At 47.3% G+C, this 13689-nt stretch overlaps 1 protein-coding gene across 2 annotated transcripts in view; it reads left to right on the plus strand.

The window, feature by feature from the left end:
- Positions 1-13689, plus strand: part of SLCO3A1 (solute carrier organic anion transporter family member 3A1) — a 160910-nt gene that overhangs the window by 120391 nt on the left and 26830 nt on the right. For both annotated transcript variants that reach the window (XM_080394314.1, XM_080394313.1), the window contains exon 3: positions 10957-11055. In XM_080394314.1, the coding sequence (XP_080250440.1) occupies positions 10957-11055 (99 nt within the window). The remainder of the gene's footprint in view (positions 1-10956; positions 11056-13689) is intronic.

Raw genomic sequence — 13689 nt, forward strand, 5'->3', positions numbered from 1 at the left:
TGAGCTGTCAGAGGTGCACCTAGTCATGGAAAATTTGGGGCTGGACACTAAGCTTGTGCTTCTAATGCAAAAGTCCAATTGCTTTTTGTGCCACTCTGCAAACGTTGTGTGTGTGCATCAGTATCCCCTGGGACTGTCAGTTGTTAGTATAACGTTGATCCTTTCAAATGTAGCCTTGAATAGTGCTGGGGACAGGGATTTGCTGATAAAACAGACTTAATGCTTGGTAATAATTGAAAATGCAGGGTGGTTCACCAGGCAAAATACCTGCTTATAGGAATCAGATTTCATCTCAGAGCCAGCAGACATTTCCTTGGAGAAATCCTGAATTCTGATAGAAATCAATATTTAAAGGGACACTGGTAGTCTGGGAAGAAACTGCCATGTAAGGTAGCTTCAAGTCCTAGCAACCTCTTCAGGGATTAACATCTGAATGCTAAATGTAGGCCAGAGCAAGGAACTGTGCTGTGAAGAAGTTAGTCTTTTTCAACAGGCAGGAGGAAGGCCACCAGCATGAGCTGTCTCTGCAGCCCTGGAATAATCACATTAGAAGTTTCTTTTATCTGTAGTATGGGTGCATTTTTTTTCCCTGCCTCTTGATAAGTAAATGACACACACTCCCCACAATCAGCTTTAGATACAGATGTTAACTCTTATTAAACACAGGAGTAAATAAGTAAAGAAAAAATTCTGCAGCATTTCTGTACAGTGGTGAGTAGCTTGCTTCAAAAAAATAAATCTTCATAAAGCAGGATATGATTTGCAGAAAAGTGATTTGGTAAATTGATGGAAAGGTTTGAGAGGAGAAGGGAAGAAGCTGATGGGAGATGCCCAAGGCTGCCTGATTGCAAACTAGCTAATACTTTATTTCAGTAGCTAAAGTCAGGGCAATCAAATACTAAATCCTGTATGGGGTTTCCATCACAAGTGGACCCATGGAAATGGGAGCAGTCAGATTCAATCCAACACTTCTACTTTGCAGGCGTGCTGCTTGCTGGAGCTGTTTTTGACAGTGAGGTGATGTCTCGGGACAGCGCTGTTGGTTCTTTTTCCAGATGTTGTATTGCACACACAAATGCAGGTGATGACCTGTTATGGTAGAATCAGTGGGAACAGCTCAGAACCAAAATTCAGATGTTTGCTGTAACGCCTTTTTCATCCCTGATTACTAAAGCACTGCATAATATTCATGCATCTTGCAGTGCTACACAAGGAGGGACTAGCCTTTGTTAAAAGGTGGAAAAATGATGATCTGCAGCTATCAGTCCTCAGGAGGGTCATGGCTGAGCAGGGAATTCAGTCTGTCGCTACCTCAGGAATGCCTTCCCAGACTGTGACATCACTTGAGCAACCCTAAATGCCCATCTGAGGGGTCTACTGGTTTTGAGCTCCTGAAGGCAAAACTAATAAATAATACGTGTGTGCTACTGTACAGATGGGAGAACACCCCCCCAACCTCTTTCCTCCTCCCCACCTCATCTCGTACCAATACAGGGCTGGAACTGCTTTGATCCCCATCAGAACAAAGACTAAACATTAAAGTGAATTATCCCAAAGTTGCTTCTCATTAATCAACAGCTGCAGGCACTTGGAAACATCTGTCAGGATTGTTTGAACATTCCCTTCGCTTCAGTGGTTACACCGAGGAAGCAGAACAAATCAAAACATGCCGTCGGTCCAATGCCACCTATGCAAGTTCCCTGCAGTTGATTGCAGTGGTGCAAATAAGCAGCAGCGATAAGGGAGCAAGAGGCAGAGATGGGCAGCTGGTTGTGTAGGCAAGGAGTAAAGCAGCAGGAAAAATGATGTCTTTCCATGGTAAATGAGGAAAGCTGTTTCCAGGAAATCTGGGAAGGAGAGACCGGGGCATGAGGGTTTTTGCTGGGCTCTGTGGGAATGCAAGCATCCCTGCGCCCACATTGGGAATGGGGCTATCTGCCAGAGAGGGTGGGCAGCGCTGGATGACTCTGGTCGGTTTTGCTGCAGGAAGAAGCCAGCTGGCTAGGAAACAGCTTCCCCCTACCCTTACTCTGTGTTTTTGAGGTTACGTCAACTGATAGAAATCAGAGAAAACCCACTGCTTTGCCCACCGGGTGCAAGTGAAGAAGCTTTTATCCCAAACCCTTGAGGGCCAGTACCCTGCATGCAGGAGGATACAGCACCTCCAGTCTGTACCAGTACGCCTTTGATTCCTGCAGGCTGTGCCGGCGTGGTGTCTCTTTAAGGGCAGGTCCCAGAGTGCACGAATTACGAATTATGGTATTCCATTAATCCCTTCACATTGGCCTGCCTGTCCTCCACACAGCGGGAAATGTGGGACAAGCAGGGTTTTGAGATTATCTCGTGCTTTGCAAAGCTGGTTCCCTTTGTGCTTTTAGAAAGAGCGTGCTCCTGTGGCAAGCAGGGGGCTGGGGGTGACATCCCTGGTGGGATGCACCCCCAGGGCCATGCCGTGACAGTGTGTGAGTGTGCTCTGCCCTCCTCTATATAGCCTGTGTGTGTATTTTGTGACAGCCACTGAAGCACTTGGTCACTGTCATCCTTGACAGAGATCATGTTTCACTCCCCAATCCATTCCTCCCTGGCAGTGTAGTTATTTGATGCAACAACACCACTAGCTTTGCAGTGGAGAGTTTCCCACATCTTCCAAAGTGATCGGCTTTTTGCCTGCCAAAGCTGTCCCTTGGGGTGGTGCAAGGGGGAAGAGGTACTGCTTTGGGCACATGCTTTGCTGAAGGTATGCTGCTCCTTAGGAGCTCAGTGCACAACCTCCTACACTCTAACCTCATGGAAATGCCAAGGCAGGAGCAGCCTGGCTCAAGGAGACCATAAGCCCAGCAGTGACATCTGTATGGCTAAATAAAACGGGATCCTCTGCAACACCAGGGGTTTGCACACAGCTGGGAAATGCTGTGTAATTCACTGCTGATGGTGGATGCTTGAGCATCCAGGCCCTGGCTTTATGGATTAGTGTGGAAGTGCCACGGCTTTGTCAGAGTTTCAGGGCACGTTGTAGAGGTTAATTAATGCCCTGGTGCTCAAGCACATCTAGTTCAACTGCCTACAAACCCGTGGAGAAAGAGACTGGAGCAATGCAGTCAGTGCATGTGCATCTTGGACCTAGCCCTTCCTAGAAGCATGACCCAGGTTGCTGTGGAAGTAGTAAGCAATACTTTTCAGAAGTGTTTGGATGAGTCAAGCAAACTTTAAATGTGTTTACAGGTCCCTGGAGGCAGTTCCTGTAGTGCTTTCCAGGGCTTTTATTGGCAGAGGGTTGCTCTGCATGGAGGCTTTGTATCTAGCTGAACTTTTTCAGAGTGCATCACAAACAAATCTTCTCAGCATCAAATAAATCCTTACTCTGGGAACAGTTGGAGCATGACTTCTCTTGCTGATGCTGGCTCTTGGGACTGCAGCAGGGCTGTGTTGACAGAGGGCCTTTGGGAAGAAGTCCCCTGTGGCAGGGGCCACAGGGACTGTAATTCAGCTCCATACCCACCTCCATCCTGCAGCTGGGAACACTGGGGAAACATTGATGTTTCTCAGTGTAACTTCCCATCCTTTTTTCTCTCCCACAGCTCCCCAAAGCGAGTGCTTCTGGATTGCATCTCAGTCTGCCACTTGGTAAAGTCAGGAAGGTTGGTAACCCTTGGGCTCAGGGTGTGCTTGCACTGGTAGGTGCGCTCAGGGTAGGCTTTAAACCGGCTAGCACAGTACAAACAGCAGTTCAGTCCTGGCAGCAGGATGCCTGTGTGGAGCTGTGAGATGGGTCTGCAGTGTTCAGTGGATTCTTGGGTACCAAGCTGAGATGCTTGCCAAATCGCGTATCTCCAAAAACTGGGCTTTAAGTTGAACGTTAAGACATGTACAGAGCGAAGGCATGAAGGAGGTCACCGTGCTGGTAACCTGGAGGTGTCTTTGGGGATAAACTCTTGGTTTAGCACCTTTTCCTGTGCTCCTGGGCCAGTTCCTTTGAAGCCAAAGAGCTTGATTCAGGTATGTTCCTGAAGCAGGCCTTAACTTGTGTCTAAACACTGTGAGGCATAAGTCAGAAACAGGTAACCTGCTGTTACCCCTTATTGTGTGGTCTATTATTGGGCAAAATAAATGGCAGATGCTGTAATGCTTCATATCAGGACCTTGCCCCCCTACTCAGCTCTCGTGAGACCCCACCTGGAGTGCTGCGTTCAGCTCTGGGGCCCCCAGCGTAAGGACATGGGCCTGTTGGAGCAAGGCCAGAGCAGGCCATGATGATGATCAGAGGCTGGAGCACCTCTGCTGCGAGCTCAGGCTGAGGGGGCTGGGGTTGTGCAGCCTGGAGAAGCAAAGGCTCTGGGGAGACCTTCCAGAACCTTCCAGCACCTAAAGGGGCCGACAAGAGAGCTGGAGAGGGGCTTCTTACAGGGGCATGGGTGACAGGACAAGGGAGATGGTGCTGAGCTGAAAGAGGGCAGGTTTAGGTTAGATATCAGGAGGAAATTCTTTTCTGAGGGCGGCGAGGCGCTGGCACAGGCTGCCCAGAGCAGCTGCGGGTGCCCCGTCCCTGGCAGTGCTCAGCGCCAGGCTGGATGGGGCTGGGAGCAGCCTGGGCCAGCGGGAGGTGTCCCTGCCCGGGGCCCAGGGGCTGGAATGAGGTGAGCTTTAGGGTCCCTTCCAACCCAAACCATGCTGTGATTCTATGAGTAGGAGGTATGTGAGATAGGACAAGATGACAGCTTAACGTGACTTTTTCATTTTCTCATTTCTCCGCATTATAGTCATATACTTCTGACATCCCTACCACTATTCACTAAAACCCCTTACAAAGTGCATTAGTTTCTTAATAAAGCAAAACAAAACCCGGCCTCCTGACCATTTTGCTTTAGGGTTTCCTGTAAAGAAATGAAGCCTGTAGGTAGACCCATTGCAAACACCATATCAGAAGGGGATTGGGAAGTAGAAATGGGGGCGTGATGGGAAACATGTGGCTTCAGTAAGAGGAATAGCTCCTTCTCTGATAGCCCTGCGTGCTGTCCTGCTGTGGGAGATGATGCTTTTCCTCCTTCCTTCTCATCTACCCAGCTCACCTTCACCTGGCACTTGTTGACAGCTCTCCAAAATAAATTTCCTTGTCTCCTCAGCCTCCGGTGGGACTGAGGCTTTGAAGTGAAGTGACTTGGTGTTCTTTAGCTGTCTGCATTTTCCTTTTCTCAGCTCATGACTGTGCGCTGAACCCATTTTTATTCATCAGCAAACTGTACCTGAGGTGCCTCCTCGCTGCACCTTGGTTAGGCTGGCAAGCCTTGCTGTGTCTCCCTCTATGTCTTATTTCCAGCAAAGAGGGTTTCTGCTGGGAGTTACTGTCCCCAGTTAATTCATTATAGGGATCAAGCTGATGCTTGCCCATTTCATCCTGTGGACAACACAATTTTCTTTGTGTTTGAGGATCCTATTGCTGCTGGAAAGCAACTTGGATCACCAAGGGACAGCTCTTCATTACTGAAATACTGACATCCTTTATCCTTGCCTTTGCAACGTGGTTCTTGTGCACTTCGCATGACTGCGCCATGGATGTAGTGGTACCTGCTGCTGCTTCTTCCCTTTGCTCTAATGGAAAACTCCGTTATCAGTCCTGGGCCTTACTAGTGATAAAATCCCATCACAAAATGTCAGATCTAATACTCTCCTCTGTCCCAATCCTTTCCTCAGCCTCTGGAAAGTATCTGTTAGTTGACAAGACAATGTAGGATTTGGGAAATTGTTCTGTTTTAAAAGATGAGGAGGAAAATATTTCTGATTTCTTGTGCCAGCCTGGCTTGCTGCTTTTTTTTCCCCCTGCCTTTTTGGGAAGCAGGGAGACTGGTGAAGGGGATAGAGCAGGAAAGCTTAAATTTTTTAGCTGTTTCAAAATAAAATTTAATTGTGCTTTAAAAAGGCCCAGACTGAAATGAAGTATTTGTGAGTTATGAAGCAAAATGCTTGATTTTTTTCAAAGCAGGGTTGTTTTGGTTTTTAATTCATATCTCTTAAACATTTCTAAGAATTGTCATCATTTGGTAAGAATTGTCATCATTTGGTAAGAATTAAAAGAATACCTAAGATTAAAAAATAAAAATACTGCCAAATTGCAGAAAGGAGAAACTTTTTTCATCGCAGTTTTCACTGGTCTGTGATAACTACACTGGTGACATGCCCTGCTTCTCTCCATGAAACGCTGGATGCAGGACCAAGCACAGACCCCTTTGAAGAGACACAGTAAGCCCTGAGAGCAGGAAGCTTTTGTTCCCAGGACAGTATCCTCAAGGAGGAAATTTATTAATGTGCTGCTCTGAGTGATAGAAACAAATTTTAAGCTGAGAATGAAAAGGAATCTCATGTGATCACCAGTTTGGTGGCCATCAGTGGGAGTTTCACAAGAGGCTGATGGAGTCAGGATTAGACCTTTGATCTGTTTGCTCCTGGTATTAGTGCCCTCTGGTTCTATCGAATCAGGCTGATCTAAAAGTTAGAGGGAAAGATGGGAAAAGACTTAGCAAGTGGCAAGTGGTGTTAAATCTAGCCCTAAGTTTAGCACATCTTTAACTTTAGAAGCAACCCCAGGACCAGGAGCAGGGGTTTTGCTAGACCTCCTTCTCCACAGAGAGCAGCTTCATTATTGCATGACCAGGCGGATGATGTGGGAAGTGTTTTCCTCATAATGGGGGCGACTAGTAGTCATGCAGAATTTCTCAAAAGAGGAAGGATGTCTTAAACTACTTCTAACTTGGCTAATTTCCCATCGAGCCTTCAATTCTACACAAACGTTCAACCACAGGCACTATCCCAGTTGCTTAATAGCCTTATTCTTGTGCCCAGTAGTGTGCTCTGTTGATCCTCGAGCATGGTTGGGCTCTGTACAGGCCCTAGACTATCCATCGTGACAGTCCATGCCTTGGGTTTTTCCAAAACCTGCTTGATTTGTGAGATAAAAGTGTAAAATACTGCAATGATAGGATTTTGTTGGGGTCTTGAAAAAAGATAACAAAAAGGACGTGGGATAAACCAGTGGGGCGCTTTTATATTTGGACAAATTATAGAAAAAGTAAAAACACAGTTAGTATGAGGGTTCCTTAAGCTAGCCTAGAGGTGAATAATAATTCAGTATCTTATTGTAAGATCTTTGATACCTGCTTCCCTGTTCAGTGGATGCTCTATCCCGCATTGCCCTCTAGCGAGGACATTGCAGAGCAAATAACGCCTTCCAGCTTGCAGCTGCCAGGATATGAAATATGGTATTTTAATACCTGAGGACCTGGCTTGTTTCTGAAATGATGCTTTGCCATGCAATGCAAATAGTGTGAGGAGGGTTAGCATTCACCGGTCGCAGGTGCTGATGCATGTATCTGCACTGGCCATAGCTTTCTTGACATTTGCTTTTTGTTTGAGCTATCTGCCTCTGCAGGCATCTCCCTGCTGCTGATGGATCACTAGCCAGAGGTCCCTGCTCTCTTCTGCTTTGAAAAAAGGGGAAAATATTCCCTGGGGTTTTTTTGATGAAGGATGACCTTTTTCTGTGTTCTGTGTCTTACCCTGTGCTCCATGAAACACACTGCAGTTCTTTCAGTTCTGTGGTTTTGCCTTTATACACATGGTCTGACAGCGCTGCCTGTGGTTTGGCAGTCATCACGGGACAAACTTTGGTCCCTCTTCAGTCCAACACTGGTCCATCCAAAGGTGTTGCATAGAGGGTCAGAACTGGTCCTTGTACTTCTGTCTGCTTAGCCGTGTGAGCCTGCATCAGTGTCAAATGACAATTTTGGTGTGTTTCCAGTTCTCTAGAGGTGTTAAATACTTACAGAAATTCAACTACCAGCAATATGTTTAAAAAAAAAATAATAAAAAAAACCCCAAGCAAACAAGTATCTGCTGCCTGTGGAGAGCAGGTCATGCCTGATTCATCCTGTCCTCAAGGTCTTACTTAAACGAGCCCTGTGGTGCCCAGAGCTGCTCTCCCCTGGGTTGTCAGTGCCCTGAATCAGCTGTCTGTTGGCCACGCAGTCAGCTTGCACGCACAGGTCCTGTCAGGGCAATGGCACAGCAGTGCAGCAGCCTCCTGTGTGCCTGTGGGAACCTGTCTCAGCCGGGCTGCGTTGATGCCTGCAGCAGCATTCCCTCGGGGGTCACCCCTGCAGATGTGAACCCTCAGGCAGCACTGGAACAGCAGCTTTCTCTGGGGTGCTGGGTACCAGAGTCTGGGCTGAGGATCTGGGACTGAGAAAGAGGAGGCACTCAGGTCTGCCTGGGTTTTCTTTCCCCTTACCCACGCTAGGGCAGGGAAGTAAGAGCAGAGCAATATCCAGATCCCACTTAAATCCAAGGGCTCCTCATCCAAAGCGTAGACTCCATTTGTCACTGCTTCAGGCGCTGCTGCAACCGAAGTGAGACCCGGTGTGCCCTTACGTGCTTAACCATAATTACGTAGAAATTCATAATTGATGTGCAGTCTTCAAAAGTTAACCTGCTCTTTGCCAGCTTGTTCACCACAGGAATAGCCACGGCCATCTCTGCTAGATGCTGTCAGCTCAAATTCTTTGACCAAGACCTTAACACTTTTAGAACGAACCGTTCTAAAATCTGTGATTTCCTGCGTGCTAACAGCCAAAGGGCACAGCCTGTTGTGCATATGGCAGATACGTGGGTGCAGACAGCACCCCGCTGTCGGTGCGATCCTCCCAGGGACTGTAGGACCCCCAGGAACACGATGGTGTTTGGGGAGCCGGGGCGGGCTGCCTGTCACCCAGCCTGCTCTGCAAGGCACTGGCAGGGTGAATGACAAACACTCGTGCCATCTAGTGACCAAACAAACGCGATGTGGATGTTTTCTAAAACGCCACTGAAACTTCATAGCCCAAAGTGGGGCAGGGCTTGGGGCTGGGGGCGGGGGGGGGGGTGTTAGGTGTGCTGGGAAAACAAATCGCTTTTCCTGCGTTCCTGACCTGTCTCTTCCCTCATTTCACATCCCATGAAGTGCTTCTGCATGTAACCAGGGACTGGGATCTCCCATGTGAGGCTTTATAGATCCCTGGCAGAGCAAGACACAGGCTTCCTCAGCAGCTCTGTTGACTGAGGTGCACAAATACCTCAACTTATTGCTGATCGTGGAGCACAAACCCAGTGGCCAGGGACAAGGTGACTGTGGCAGGGGAGATGGCATGCTCTGCTGCTGATGTGGACATCATTGGCAGAGACCCTGGGGACTAATTTAAGCTGGCAGCACGGGCTGCGACGCGGTGCCGTTGCTGCAGCTTTGAGTTTAGCTGAGACAGGGGCAAGGGCTGGCAGCTTCTGCCACTGTCCTGACAGCAGTGACTCGTTACTAGGGCTCATATGACCTGACACTTTTTCCTCCCGCCACCTTTGTTTCTCCCTCTTGCTTCTGTCCATGATAGCCGTGAAGGTATTAACGCACTGGGTTTCTGCACGACTGGCTGGCTGGAGCTGCCGTTGCTTCGTACCTAGTTATTAATCCAGACAGGTCCCGGTGCCACAAACCTGGAGGAATTAGTTTGCACTCTGCATTTTTAAAATGAAATTGAAGCTATTTCTGACCATACTGGCTTACTCTGCTTGGCCAAGCTGTCATCAGCCAGTGCAGTTTGCCTTGCATAAGGCTGGTGGTCTCTCGGCAATATTTTGCAGCTCTGATCATTTCTTTAGCTCCTGAGAAATGCTCAGAGAGAACTTGGGAATTAAAAGTTTCCAGTTAAGGAACTTGAGGGCTGAGATAGGTGTGAAAGAAGTGTATTACAAATGCACCGAGATGCTGGGCAGCACGCCCAGAGAGATTTGGAGAGAAATGTGGGATGTACCCCACTGCTGAAGGGGAGTCAGCAAAGCACCCAGATGCGAATGTGCTCTTTCATGGAACATTTCTGAAGTACAGCGACACCGAGGCTGATGGCAGCACAGGCTGGCACATCGCTGGCCAAGGGTGCTGGAGAGCTGCCCCTCTCACTGGGCACACAGGTCCCTCAGCAGTGCTGTGCCCCAGAGCAAACAAGCGGGTGCTTGCTCTGCTCCGTGCTGCTCAGACTTGCCCCTGCTTCCTTCAGAAAGCCATTTACAGGGTTCTTGGGGCCTTCTTGTTGGTTTTCTGTACCAAACGTGAAGGTACCAAATACGTTTCTTGTTGTCTAATTTACAAATGTTTTTCTGTTATCTTTACTACTACTTTTTCTGGACTATCCTTGTGTCTCCCTGCCTTTCTGCTCTGGATAATTGAGAGTTGGCGGTGTTCTGTAGTCTTCCTGTTTCAGGGCCAAAATGGGAGTGAGAATAAATGCATCTAAATATTGTATTGAAGCAAATAAGTAATTTACTCACAATAGCTCTTCACCTGGCATTACACTGGCAATTTCGTGCAGGTTTTGCAGGAGGAATGAGCAGATGTGAGAGGCTGGAAGAGCCATGCGCCTTGGGGAAAATTTGCCGTCTGGGTACAATGGAGAAAAGGACTTCACAGATTTGGAAGCATGCTCCTACTTCTGTAAAAGAACTTTATCCAGCAGCCTGTGACAGTGCTGTGTTTTATAGAGTTGCTGGCCCTAAATTCTGAAAATATCCCTGTCTACCAGGAGTTTAGCTGGAGATGGCAAAGGTCAAGACTACACAGTGGGGAGAAGGCAGGTCTGCTTTACCTTGTGCTTTCGAGTAAGACATCTTTTAGAGCAGCCAGCTGACCAAACACAGCATACGTCCACAGTCTTCTCAGCTCAGTAGAAATCCTTCAGCGTTATCACAGTTCCATTTGTTCTTTTCCATGAAGAGATACAGAAAAGCAAAAAACATTTAGGGTGCTCTTTTGCCTGAAGCATTCAACACAGAAACATAGCCCTATCTGTTTGGCATCAGTATAGCATCTTGCAGGAGAGAAGCAGAACAAATTGCAATGAATAACTTGAACCTAGTACTAATTTTCTCTTTTCTTTCTCCTTGTAGGGATCCTGTTTACGATGCTGGTATTTGGACCAGCCTGTGGATTTATCTTGGGCTCCTTCTGTACCAAAATCTATGTGGATGCTGTCTTCATTGACACAAGTAAGGAGAACTGGGGTTTTTTTCAAATCAAATATGCTAATGTTGTATCAGCAGGACAAAAATGTTGATGCTCCCAAGCAGGAAACTGCTTCTCATTCCATCTTGAGTGCCTCTTGCACCTATGGGAGTCACTTTTAGAGGGGTTTTATGATTGGGATTCAAAAGTTTTCAACTCTGTCCCCATAGATAACAGATTTGTAGTAGCTAAAATTTCTTCCATCCATGGGCTTTTCTCCTGTGAGATGAGTTTCAGCCCAGCTCTTGGATGATGCCTTAAAATACCACTGTGGCAGGACACAGGGGCTGGCCATGGACATAGTCTTGCCGAGGAAGCTGTTCCAGAGAGAGCTGCCGTCCCCAGGACCTGGGAGGACTGTGCAGGGTCTCTGATGGAACACACCAGTAAGACCCATGCCCGGCACCTTCTGCGAATGACCCAGTTTGGATGGACAGGTTCAGTCCCACAGCATTATTGCTTTTTCCCAAAGCAGTGCTAATTATTGCTCACCCTGAATTTGCACTTGGGTTCAAGCAAATCGTTTGCAAATTGTCTTTAGAGAAAAACGTACAAATTCTTTGCTTTTATTGCTACCCGCACTATGTACTCTTTGCCATTAGAGGGCAATGTGTAACAGGCTGTCACCCACTGCTCCCCAAGCCCTTTGCCTGTAGAATGCAAACCTGGTGCTTCGTTCTTTTCTCGTAGCTGTTCAGATGCTTTTTCTACAGTTCTTAGCTCTGTCTGATCCCACAGGCTCTTGTCCTGCCGCAAGGGTGTTCTCCCCTTTCAGGGTGCGTTGCAGTTCTATGATGTGGCAAATACACCTTTCACAGCATGCGTTTGGATGGAGTTGAACCTTGCTGGACTCAGAACAGAATTGTGCAAATCTAAGAGCGCTACTGCCTTCTCTTTGTCTTGTATGCACGTGGCAGCTGAAGAAATATGGATAATACCAAGCAAGCAGGAAATAATTATTATTTTTGATGGCTGAGACTTTCAGCTGCAGCTTGGTCAAACACCACATGGCCCCTTTTCATTCTTCGACTTTAGCAAAGATACACCAAAGACTTGCTTGGTTCTGGAGGCAGAGGAACTGGTTTTAACCCTGTTATATATTTGACCATTAAGTATAATTTACTCCAAAATATGAATGTGCAGAAGAAGATATTTCTTCTCTCTAGTAGGTAAAGCTGTGGAACCCCTCGCCATAGAGTGTTAGAAGTCTACAAATGGATTCAGAAACAATTGGATTAGTTTAGAGAAGAAAAAATGAACATGACACCAAATCTAACTTAGAAAGTCCCTGAGCCACAAATCGCAAGAATAATATCAGGTATATGTTGACTTTATTCTTGTGGGCTTTCTGGGCATCTGTGGCTAGTAACCATTAGAGGCAAGATGCTGGACTAGTTAAAAAGTTAATTTGATGTGATCTGGCCATTTTTAACATAAGCTTTATATTTACAGCTCAAAAAGACCCGGGCAAATACAGAGCCACTGAGGAGAATGGTGGAGCGTTATTATTGAGAAGCCTGGAGGGACTGTGGCTCAGCAGCTTATAGGGAGGGTATAGTGCTTTCCAGATGCAGGTCCAACTGGCTTTGGCCATGGTCCATCGCTGTCATGCAAAGACTGGGGCACACATGGCCTCTGTCTATTTTTGGATAGGAAAAAGTTTTCTTGTTGCAGCAGGCTCTGCCTTGCAGCTTCGGGGTCGCACGAGGAGACTGAGCTCCAGAGGGCTGAGCCCTGTCCTGCTCCCTGTTTCAGGTAGGAGATGTGGGATGCCAGGACACACTGCTGCGCTGCCCTCCGTACAGGACCTGTTTTAGGAAGGGGATATGAAGAAGACCTTGGTTCAGATGGCTCTTCACATGGCTGTGTTCCCAAGAACCTGAAAAAAATGCACTTCAGGCAGGATGAAATAACAGCAGAAGAATCCTGTCCCTCTAGAATGCTATTTTTCAAGCTTCGTATATGTTTGAGAGCTAATTTGAGTTATTTTCCCCAAGGAGAAAAGAGTTTCCTTCCGTCTGTGCTTGAGAGACAGCTTGATTGCCTCACTTGAGACAGATTTTTCAGAGCAGTGGTAACCAGACATCGTGAACGGAGGAGTTTGTTATTCCAGCCATGCGGACCCAGGTCTCCACTGGGAGTCAACTTCAGCACCGGGCACCCTCCGTCAGCTTGTAGAGTGGCTGTGGCAGCGAGATGGCTGTTAGGAATACAGCTTTTTCTCTCCTTCAGCTTGTTTTTATTCCACCAGACTGACTCCAGAGCCTCTTTTTTCCTTATCTCTGCTGAGTAATGACCTACAGGATACTCCTGCCTTTTACTTCACTTTTCTGCATTTTCTGATGATTTCTCTACCTTTCTGAGCCCATTTGATACAGTGGGTGCGTTTCTTTTTCAATAGTTCAGACTGTTTCACCCTCCACACAGTCACAGGTGCCCATAAAGCCCAAATGCCCATCTCTCCTTTGCTGAAAAGGGCTGTGAAGTCAAAGCAGGGAGAGCATTGACCTACTGGAAAAAAGGATAAGCCAGGACGGAGATGCAGTGTCCTTGTCTGTGCTGCTGCTTCTCTGTGCAGGTCTTTGTGCCAGTAGGTATGTCAGCTGTGCACATTAGAC

This window comes from Falco punctatus, assembly GCF_963210335.1.
Source record: "Falco punctatus genome assembly, chromosome: 7".
NCBI lineage: Eukaryota > Metazoa > Chordata > Aves > Falconiformes > Falconidae > Falco > Falco punctatus.